The 11,174-nt window shown below is 39.2% G+C and overlaps 1 protein-coding gene across 1 annotated transcript in view; it reads left to right on the plus strand.

Moving 5' to 3' along the window:
- The window catches only part of LOC143286073 (DNA topoisomerase I, mitochondrial-like), a 45,947-nt gene extending 36,636 nt beyond the window's left edge, over positions 1-9,311 (plus strand). The window contains exon 19 of the mRNA XM_076593639.1: positions 760-9,311. Within this exon, the coding sequence (XP_076449754.1) occupies positions 760-862 (103 nt within the window). The 3' untranslated portion in view covers positions 863-9,311. The remainder of the gene's footprint in view (positions 1-759) is intronic.
- Positions 9,312-11,174: the final 1,863 nt, after the last annotated feature.

An 11,174-nucleotide genomic window follows, 5' to 3' on the forward strand; every position in this document is an offset into this window, starting at 1 on the left:
TTTAATGTTATTTCTCTATATATATGTATATATCTCTCTCCCCCTCTCTCTCTCTCTCCTTAAGGCATATACTTATTTACAAATCACCTGTCTTCATTTCCACATGCATGTGCTTAATATTTCAGATACCTTTGAGCGGTGACATATATCCAAGTGGATTTTTCTACAGCATTTTGCCAGGGACAACCCTTTTGTTGCCATGGGTTCTTTTACGTGCGCTAAGTGCATGCTGCACATGGGACCTCAGTTTATTGTCTTATACGAATGACTAGTGTCCAGACCACCACTCAAGGTCCAGTGGAGGGGGGAGGGATTTGGGCGACTGAGCCGTGATTCGAACCAAGATTCTCTCTCTTCCTAGGCGGACGCGTTACCTCTAGGCCATCACTCTACATTCTTCAGTAAACTGAAATTTGGAGTTTCTTGTGTTTGATATATTCTCCAGTAAACAGAAATTTGGAGTGTTTTTTGTGTGTCAGAGAGGGAGCGATTGTGTGTTTATGTGTGTGTGTTTGCCTGTGAGAGTGTGTGTGTGTGTGTAAGAATGTCTATGTGTGAGAGTGAATGTGTATGCATGCATGTGTGGATATTTGTGTCTGTATGTGTTGGAGTGCTTGTGCATGTAGGTGTGTGTGTGTTGTGCATAATTGTATTCTTTGTGCTTCAGAATCTGCTCTAGTGTTACAGTTGCACTGTGCAAATACCTCATGCTCTATTATTGCATGATCCCAGTAAATATTTGTATTTCACCGTTTTCAGGTGCAAGAAGTTTGAAGTGCCCATCGAGAAAATCTACAACAAGACCCAGCGGGACAAGTTCCGATGGGCAATAGACATGGCCACCGCTGATTTTGAGTTTTGATGACTCTGTGCTGGCAAAGTGCCAACTCGTCCACACAGAGAAGGAAACTGCCAGGCAGCAGTGATAAACAACATGACAACAACAACAGAGCAACATTTTGCAGATGATACAACAGGAGAGAGCTGAATTACTGGATGAATAAATGAGATATCACATAAAGACGCAACAGAGCTTGTGAACAGCATGTGAACAAGAAAGAACCAAACTAGGTATATTTCTGAGTTGGGTGATAGAAAGTTGATGTGATGAAACAGCAAATGAAATGATAAAGGAGCTATCAAACATGAATTGTAAAATAACAGATAATCTAAATGACGTGGTTCTTTTTCTTATTCTTTAATGAGAGGGCAAATAAAAACTAGGTAATCCCACGATCTGTGAATGAGATGACGAAAAGTCATGATCACTGCATGAAAGGAGCAGAAATCCTCTATATAGCAGGTATGAATTGAGACGGGTGTTATTATATTGTTTAGTTTGTATCTTCTGACATGACAGCCAGGCTGGACTGAAGCCTGTGACAGGGAAACAGGACAAGTGATTCACATGACAGGAAGGAGATGAGTAATTGGAGCAGAAAAGGAGAATCGAGGATTGTTGAGGATTAAGGATCCAGGTTAGTGAAGAATGTGAATTGAGGAACTGTGGCTGAACTGAGTAACAGGAATAATGAATGAGAATTATGTAGCAGGATTTGTAAATGAGAATTGATGAACAGGATTTGTGAATGAGAATTGAACAATAGGATTTGTGATTTAAAATTATATTAATAGGATTAGTGATTGAGAATTGAGGAACCAGATTAGTGAGTGAGAATTGACATAGTTGGTGAAAGAGAATCGATGAGCAGGATTAGTGAATGAGATTTGAGTGACCAAATTACTTCATGAGAATTCAGGAACCAGATCAGCGAACAAGGATTAAATGACTGGATTCATAATTGAGAATTAAGCAACACAGATTAACGTATGAAATAACAAAGAGAAAGCTGAGAATGATCTGAGTGAATGAGATAAGAGGAGAAAATTGAATAACAGGGTAAATTAATGGGTAACAGGAGAGAACTGGTTTACACAATCGTGTGTAACAGGAGAGAACTGGTTTACACAATCCATGAATTGTGTAAGGAGAGAACTGAGTGAGCAGAATCAGTGAAAGATATGCTTGGAGGGAAATGAGGAACTGGATTTGTGAACGATGTGTATGGAGAAAATGGATTTGTGAATGATATTACTGGAGAAGGAATGACAGGATGAGAAAAAGACCTGTTAAGATCAGTGAGCGGTGTGATGGACAAAAGAAGCAGCGAGCATGACAGTATCGCATGCAGACCTGTTTCCAAGCTACAGTATTGGGGAATGGTACTGACTGGAATAGAGAGGTGAATGGCTCACTGTGTGGCATAGGAACTGAACTGCTGTATCAGCAACAACAGCTACAATTAGCATGGCAGAGAAGTGTTTGGAACACAATCAACACATTGAACGCAGGTAAGACAGATGTAAATTTTTAGCTGCACTGTCATTCTCTAGCACAGAAAAAAAATGCTCCGAAAACAAATGTACAGCATGAGAGTGTACATCCCAAACGGTGCACGTATTCTTCAGAGTTTTGAGGGGTTTCCACTGACAGTTTTATTGCTCAGATCCTCATAAACAGTGTTGTTTTTCCATGGAAAGCACTGTCAATAGTTTCTTTCAACTTGGTCAAAATGGACGTGGCTGGTGGTGCTGGGATTTAGTCTGCCGTTCTGCAGTGTTTTTTGTGTGGTTCATCTGGTGTGTTCTGATACGTCTTCTACGAGGTGTTCACTGTGTTTTGTAGGGTTTGTCTGTTGTGTTCTGATATGTGTTGTATGGCGTTCATCTGGTGTGATCTAAACTGTTAACTGTTGTGATGAGGTGTTTGATGGAATGCTGCAGATGTTGTGATGGAGATAATCAGATGTGAAGAAAGGAAAGTGGTGGTTAGTGGACCACAAGTGAAGGAGTGGACCAAAACTCTACAAGGAGACATGTGACTGATACGATTGGAATCAAGGAGAAGAAAGCACTGTTATAGACCGTGGTGACTGAAGAGAAGAAAGGGAACAAGAGGATGAACCAGTAGACACCTGTGGAATTGAAATAAAGGGCATGGTAAAAGACAGTTGACAAGGAAGGGTCGGTGGTGAATGTGACAGCAGAAAAGAGAGAAAGAGATAACTATATAATAGAGGAATTTGTGAATGAAATGACGTGGAGAGAAAGACTTACTAGCATGTTGCTGGTGTGGTTTGTGATCTACAATCAAAGAGTTTGATGATGGTGAAAGAGTTGGGAATGATGAATAATGCTGTGCAGCTTGTGTCATGTGGTGGTGATTTTGTTGTTTTTTTTTTCTGAGAATGAACAGAAACACTGAAAAGAGAAGTTACAACAACAACAACAACAAAGATGGGCAGAGATGCAGTGTTCATGCCACTGCAGTATATTTCTTGCATGTTGGAGGGGATTGGGGAGGTCTCTTCTACATTGTGCGCCTTTGTTTTTTGTTTTTTTCTTTAAATTGAAATTATTAGTATTAATGGTTGTGTGTATTCTTCAAAATCATTTTGTGTTTTTGCTCAGACGTGTGACTCTCCATTATGAAATCAGATATAATTTTTAAGGCACTAGAGCCCCCTAAAAGAGAGTGAATGTAGAATTATAGAATTTCAGATTTGGATACATTTTGTGGGACCAGTTTGAATTCCAGTATAAAAGTGCCTTTCAAAGACTTGTAATGAGAACTTCTTTTAAAGAAATTCTGCATTCTTTACCTTAGGTTTTATCAGTTTATTGAAGGGGAGTAACTTCTTCACGAAACTAGATCAGGTGTTGTTTTCATTTAAAAGCAAGTTTTCAGTTTTGCAAAGAGGATTGAAATGTTTTGTAAGGAATCATGCTAAATGGTGACATTAGACTCATTTCATAGTGGAGAGTCACACACTCAGCAGTGGCATCACTGAAATGTAAACATCCAACCAACCAGTCACACCAGCATGCAAACAGATTGTGCAGTATTAAAATCAGTTCTCTTTTTTTTTTTAAAGAGCTGTTTCAGAAAATGATTAAAGATCATAAAGACTGTATTACATTTGTATTAAGTAAACAAAATTGCACTTGGACCCAGTGTTTTTGTAACTCCATTCCTGATACTGTTTTTTTTGTGGGGGGTTTTATGCTGTGTCACATTTCTGCCAATTGTGGACTGTAAACTTTTTTCCAAGGCATCCACAATAAACACCATTGTGACTTACTCTTTTACTGGCTGCACTGTGCTAGCTCTGCTCTTGGTAACTCTTGTCAGTCTTGTGTTTCTTTGAAATGAAACTTTGTTCTGACATTTTCATAAACGTGATGTCGTTGTGATTGTGGTTTTAAAATTTAATTTGCATTGAAACAAAATGTTGTTAATTGATTTTTTCCAGATTGTTCTGCAGAAAATGGATGACAGTGGTTGATTTGAGGTTGGTGCAGAGAGGTGTGCCATGAAATAGCACACATCACTGTGATTGGCAATGCGCCGTGCCCTGTGTCTTTGATTGGATAGTCCACAGCCATCTGTTGATTACGCTTTTGTACATTGGATGTATGTATTATATCTTCTGTCCTCAGTCTGTGGATATTCATTGTTAGCTTTCATGGTTTGAGCTTTCATAGTTTGAATAATGGATTCATTTTTGAGAGGAGAGATCATGGGATATGTACATTAATGTTTATCGATCCTTTGACTGCAGAGTAACGATAGCCAATGGCACAGAGTTGATTTGCAGTGAGTATATGCATTTTTGGAAGGTTTAACCATTTTTCCTATAAAGTGATAGTACAGTCAATGAACAGCTTTCATCATGCTCAAGAACATCTGGGCATCTGGAGCAATCAGTATGAAAACCAAACTCCGCATCTTCAACTCCAATGTGAAGTCAATTCTGCTCTACGGATGTGAGACATGGCGGACAACACAGACGATGCAGCAGAAGATTCAGACATTCTTCAACACCTGTCTGAGGCACATCTACAAGATCCGATGGCAGGAGAAGATCTGAAACGAAGATCTGTGGGAGCGAGCGGGACAGGTACCAGTGGCCAAGCAGATACTCAGGAGGAAGTGGGGCTGGATTGGACACACCCTCAGGAAGCCAGCGTCCAGCATCACACGCCAAGCCCTGACCTGGAACCCGCAGGGAAAGAGGAAAAGAGGCCGCCCTCGCAACAGCTGGAGGCGAGATACCAAGGCAGAGCTGAAGCAGCAAGGGACCAACTGGACTGGAATGGCCAGAACAGAGTGCGATGGCAAGGGGTCGTCGATGGCCTATGCTCCACCAGGAGCAATGGGCAAAATGATTGAATGACAGTCAGTGGAAGAAATCATGACAAAGAACAGTGTGTGCCCGATCACATCACATTGAAATAAGTTCTTCACCAGTGAGCATGCCCATCAGAGCAGTCGAGGTTAACTGGTGTTCATGTTGGCGCAGATTCATCTTAGATACATGACCTTGAGTCAATATTTTATTCCTCTCAAGCTTCCCCCTCCCTGCAATAATCTGTATGTTTCCTCTTCCCTGCAATAATTTGTGTACTGTTCACCCACCATTTCCCTTCCCTCAAAGAGCAGGTATATGTACGTATCTTTACCATGTGTGTTAAAGATTCTGTCAGGACTGTGCACAAGTTGTAGGTCTTTACGCATCCTCTATTATGGACATTAAAGAGTCTGTCATTCTGTTCAGACCGTGGTGTTAATGTCTGCATGTACTTTTTATCATCATGAGCTTTACATATACTGTCACTTTCTTAGTGTCATCCACTGTTTTAGATGTGCATGTCCCTTTCCGTGAATATAGGAGATTCTGTCTAGCATGTGGTTTTGGGGGGGACCTTTTACTGATGCTCACAGGTTTTATGCAAAGCAGAAGGTCAGGTTTGACTCTGTCACCTGGCTGCTTTAAGTATTGTTCATTATTGTTAAATAACACGTGTTTGTGTCAGCGAGTTTGTGTCCTTGTCTGTCTGTGCATGTGTGACAGACTCTGGGAAGATGACTGCGGAATTCCAGGGATGCAGCATGTGTATTGATGTTTAAAGTGTATGTGAGAAGGAGAAAGAGGGGATATGTATGACCATGTGATTACATATTGGGTGGGGGATTGACTTATGTATATATCTATATTTATATACATATTCATTGTGAAGTTTTGCAGCAATGCTCTTGATGTCGTTGGTATGTGTGTTAACTGCAGCAGTCCTCTCAGTGCTATAAGTAGTGTGTGGGTATGGGTGGGTGTAATGTGGTTCCAGAAGTGATTGGGGATGACTTTTAATGTCAGCCACAGTGGAAATACTGCAGCAGTTCTATCATACTTTTTTGTTTCTTCTTCTTTTCTTTCCCAGTCTCTGTATATGGATGCTAGGATGATTTTTCATTGTTGTTGACATTGAAACTGAGGATTGTATGTTCCATATGTGAGCACTCTTGACAGGTATAGCTACTGCTTGTGTTGTGTATGAAAACCACTGCAGGCATCCACTTGAATTCTTGGCACCACACAATTCCATTGTGGGTAAATGAATTAATTGTCTCAAGAGTTAGTTGTTATTTTGTTTGTTTTTATCTCGGGGGGGGGGGGGGGGGGGGGGGGTGCGGCGCGGGGGGGTTGTTAGAGAGGAAGGGAGTTGATAGTTGACAGAAATCCTGATTTTTTTTTCTTAAAGAAATAGTAGTGTAAACAAAATGCATAGACCATTTCAGGGGTTTGCAAAGTCATCGTAAATGTTTTACCATTCAAGCTAAGTCTTGGAATTTTCTTTGATACCTCTCACCACTTACAGTATTGGTTATGGATTTGCTCACACAAAAGAATAAAAGGGAGGGGGTGGGGGGGCAGTGGAAGTGGTGAAATGGTTTGCCTGTTTTTCCAAGACTTAGACTTCCAAGGTTGTGGGAACCTTGTTGATTGGCAACTCAGGTTTGGTGTCGGACATTTTGATGGACGTTGACTCAGTTAATGATAGCCTCTACAAATTGTGGATTACAGATTTTTGTCTTGCTAAAAAAAAGTCTTATTTATCACAAGCTGAACCAGTGTTAGTACATTGGATTTCTACAAGAACTGGACTGAGAATATTAACAAATATTTTAGAATTATGTTTTACCAGACTGTTTGTGTGACTTATCATTGCTGAAAAGCTGGTTTTTATTTTTTTTTTTTTTTTTTTTTTCACCAAATCTGTCCATAAAAAATTCAGGTTCTACCCCCAACCATTCCAGTGTGCGGGTCTTTTCAAGGCTTAGCAAATGTTAATGGGTACAATTGCATGCAGGGGAAGTTTTAATAACGAAACAAAAATGACAATTTTTTAATGATTTTGTTGTGTTTTTTTTCAGTTGGGAAAATTACCAACATAATATTCATAAACTGCTTTCTTTAATTTACTGTAGGAAAACTTATTATGTCTGTTAATTGTTGTTGCTGTTTTGAAAAAAAAAAAGGTTTTTTTTTAGGGTTAGCTCTGAAAGTAATCTCATGTACGTGTGAAATAACATTTCAACAGTGTTAGTCCAAAACATTGTACTCTACATTGCTACAGCTGTCATCTATCTTCTGGTTATGTTTGCTGACCTGATGTAGGCAGTGAGTTGTGAAAATGGTATTTGTGGCAAGAGTGTTGATTCTTGTTGTTCTGACAGTATACTAATATCAGTGGTACCCATATTCCTGATCAAACTATCAGGCAGTAGTTACTTTTTTTTCCTTTTTTTTTACAAAACACAGGGGGAAACACAGTAGCTGGCCAAACATAGTAGTATATGTATTTGCAAGGAGTTGCCTCTCTTTGTGCGATGAAAAGGGTGCTTTGATCTTAATTTTCCTTTACCTCATTTCAACATTCCAAATCCTACACAAGCTTACAATTAGACCTTACATTATATATATATATATATTTTTTTTTAATTTTAAAGAGAGATAAGCCAACAGACTTTACAGTATAGACCATGGTTACAGAATACACTTCATGGATATAGCCATAACTCGCCTGCTTTCTCACAGCATCTGAAAAAGCAGTGTTCATTTAAGACCATGTTCTTTATATTATGTATCCAAGGCACTGCTGAAGAGTTTTTATTAATTTTTCAGTTGAATATAAACTTGGTTGACATTGAATTGCACTGGTAAAACTGGGGCTGAATAAAACTATTTTTTAACACATCTAGAAAAGGTGAATCGAGTACACTATAGCCTGCCTCTCACAGTAGATCATTTCAGACAACTTATGTTGGTGCAGCCAACACATTGAAGAATGTTTGGATTTTTAACACATCTATTTACCATTTTTAGATCATCATTTTTAAAATGTTGCTGATAGAGTACGTGTTTTGAGGGATTCTGTCAGCTTCAAAAACATGTCAAGATTTGTCTTTTAGTGGTTCTAAGTTTCTAGATGAATGACTTGACCTAATCTGGCAATGTTCTCTTGAGCAGTTATTTGTATTTGTTTAGAAGTTGAACATCTTTAGATTGCACATCTATGTGTCATTGTTACAGGTGGTTTCCTCTGTAGTGTTTGTATTTTGTGTTGGTGCTGATGATAACTGTTGGAGCTGGGATATGACTGTGTATGATGTCACAAATGTCAGTGCACTTTTTTCTTTTAATCATCATTCAGTTCAGACATGGATACTGGATGCGGGGGAAAACTTCATATTACCATGTCTTAAATCATGGTCCATGCATGTAGTTTTCGAGTCGTACTTGACAAATCATGTGCATTATATTACCATTATTTATTTGATATATGCATATATTTCTTTTTCACCTTTTATTTTTCACTTTTTAATTCTAAGCATTTTAGTCTCAATTCATTGGGGGGAAAAAGTTTAAACCCATTTTGTGATAAACCAGAAAAATCCATTGGCAGTATTGTACATGTAAAGTGATTGACCGGAGTGAAGAGCAAAGAAGTCATGACCTGAATGAAGAACTAAGAAGTCACAATCATGGCACTGGTCTGTACTTGTCTTGGACATCACTCCGGTTATCTGGGTTTGACTGCAGCAAGGAGGTAATGACCACTTGGCCTGGTCTTTTTTTTTTTCTTCATCATTTCCATGTTCAGTCAATCATTAGGTATAGGTATGGGGTATTTTTCACCAAAGTGGTCAGTTTTGTTTACATAACTCTTATCTGGTGCAGGATATTGTTGGCAGTTGAAGGAGTCAAAGTCGTTTGGCTGCCTGTCACCGTCAAACTTCAGTGTACCAAGCACGTTACCTGGTGATTGTACTGAATGTCCATTGTTTCTTCACAACCTACTACAACAGAGAAACTGAGCAGCCTGTACTCTCTCTCTCTCTTTCCTTCCCCTCTGCCTAGTCCTGTATTCAAGACTCTGTTTTGAAGAAATAAATTCCTATAGAAAACTGATCTGCTTGTATGTTTCTGTAGAAAACCAATATTGTACAAATGCTGTGGATGTTACACTCGTGAGTTTTCTCTCAAGGGACAAAACAATCTACCCAACACAAGTGTTAACAAATGAAATAGCTGTAAAACAGCTAGCTTCTTTTATCTCCCTATATCAAACATGAACTGGAGAACTGCAAGGATTTGTGGTGTGAAGGCAAAAAAAGACAACATTTTTCTGACACTTCAGTACTGGACTCTGCAGTTACACACTGTGAATGTTGAGATCCTAATGTTTCAGTGACAAATGTTTATCAATAGGTAAACAAACACAATACACCAGAAACTTGTCAAACATTTAATTGCCCAAATTTCAGAATATTCCATTCACGGCATTTCCTTTCATTCATTCTGAGTATGCAACATTGTTCCATTGGGAAAATCCATGACACTTTCTGTAATGAAAACAACCAGTAACAGGAGACTCAGTAGTATTAAGTCATATGCACAAATGAAACTGAGGGAAGAGAACAAAACACATGCACATTATGTCCATGGCACATATGACAAACGCGAACACACCGACACATCCACGAGTACATACCTACAAGGACCAGGTGATACATAATCATCTGACAGTAGGTGAAACACCATGATGCACTCATATCAAATTAAATACACAACAGACACATCCACTAACATAACACCTGCTGATGAGTGACTCATGTACCATGGCAGAAAACAACCGATCATCTATTACAGCTGAGATCATTCATCCATGTGCTGCTGGGAGAAAGGTCATGCAGAAGGGAAGCAAACATGAGACAGAGAAACAAGTACTCCACATTCACTGCTGCTGTTGAGCCTGCAACAGCTTCTCTCTCTGCTTCATGCTTCAGTTCGTCCTTCACTTCTTCCACATATTCTGCTCTCTTTCACTGTATCAACAAACTTTCTTTCCCTCTTTTTTACAAACAACCACAGAAGCACACACTAATGACTTTAAAGTGTAATACACACTGCCTACCCATCTACACATATAATTATGCACTGCCTACACATGTCCGTACATATCCCCACACATGTACAAACACAATTATCATTATTGTTAATTTTAGTACTGCTGACCACACAGGGCCATATCAGGACTGCCCAACTACACAAATGTCCAGCCGCATTATACACAAAACTGTCTTCTTTTCTTTTTTTTAAAAATCATTAAGATAAACTCTACAAATAATTATTAAGACAAACCCTACAAAACACAGTTCATGACACATTATCTTAACCATTTATCTCCTTGGGGCAAATAAGATTAGGAGGTGCTGAGGATATCAGCCCTTCCACTCAGTTTATTATCCCCAAACATGCACAAAACATCCATGGCACATATGACACAAACATGAACACACAAACACATCCATGAGCACATACCTACAAGGACTAGGTGATACATAAACATCTGACAGTAGGTGAAACACCATGATGCACTCATATCAAATTAAATACACAACAGACACATCCACTAACATAACACCTGCTGATGAGTGACTCATGTACCATGGCAGAAGACAACCGATCATCTATTACAGCTGAGAAGATCATTCATCCATGTGCTGCTGGGAGAAAGGTCATGCAGAAGGGAAGCAAACATGAGACAGAGAAACAAGTACTCCACATTCACTGCTGCTGTTGAGCCTGCAACAGCTTCTCTCTCTGCTTCATGCTTCAGTTCGTCCTTCACTTCTTCCACATATTCTGCTCTCTTTCACTGTATCAACAAACTTTCTTTCCCTCTTTTTACAAACAACCACAGAAGCACACACTAATGACTTTAAAGTGTAATACACACTGCCTACCCATCTACACATATAATTATGCACT

The sequence above is a fragment of the Babylonia areolata genome, chromosome 9, assembly GCF_041734735.1.
Source record: "Babylonia areolata isolate BAREFJ2019XMU chromosome 9, ASM4173473v1, whole genome shotgun sequence".
Taxonomy (NCBI): Eukaryota; Metazoa; Mollusca; class Gastropoda; order Neogastropoda; family Buccinidae; genus Babylonia; species Babylonia areolata.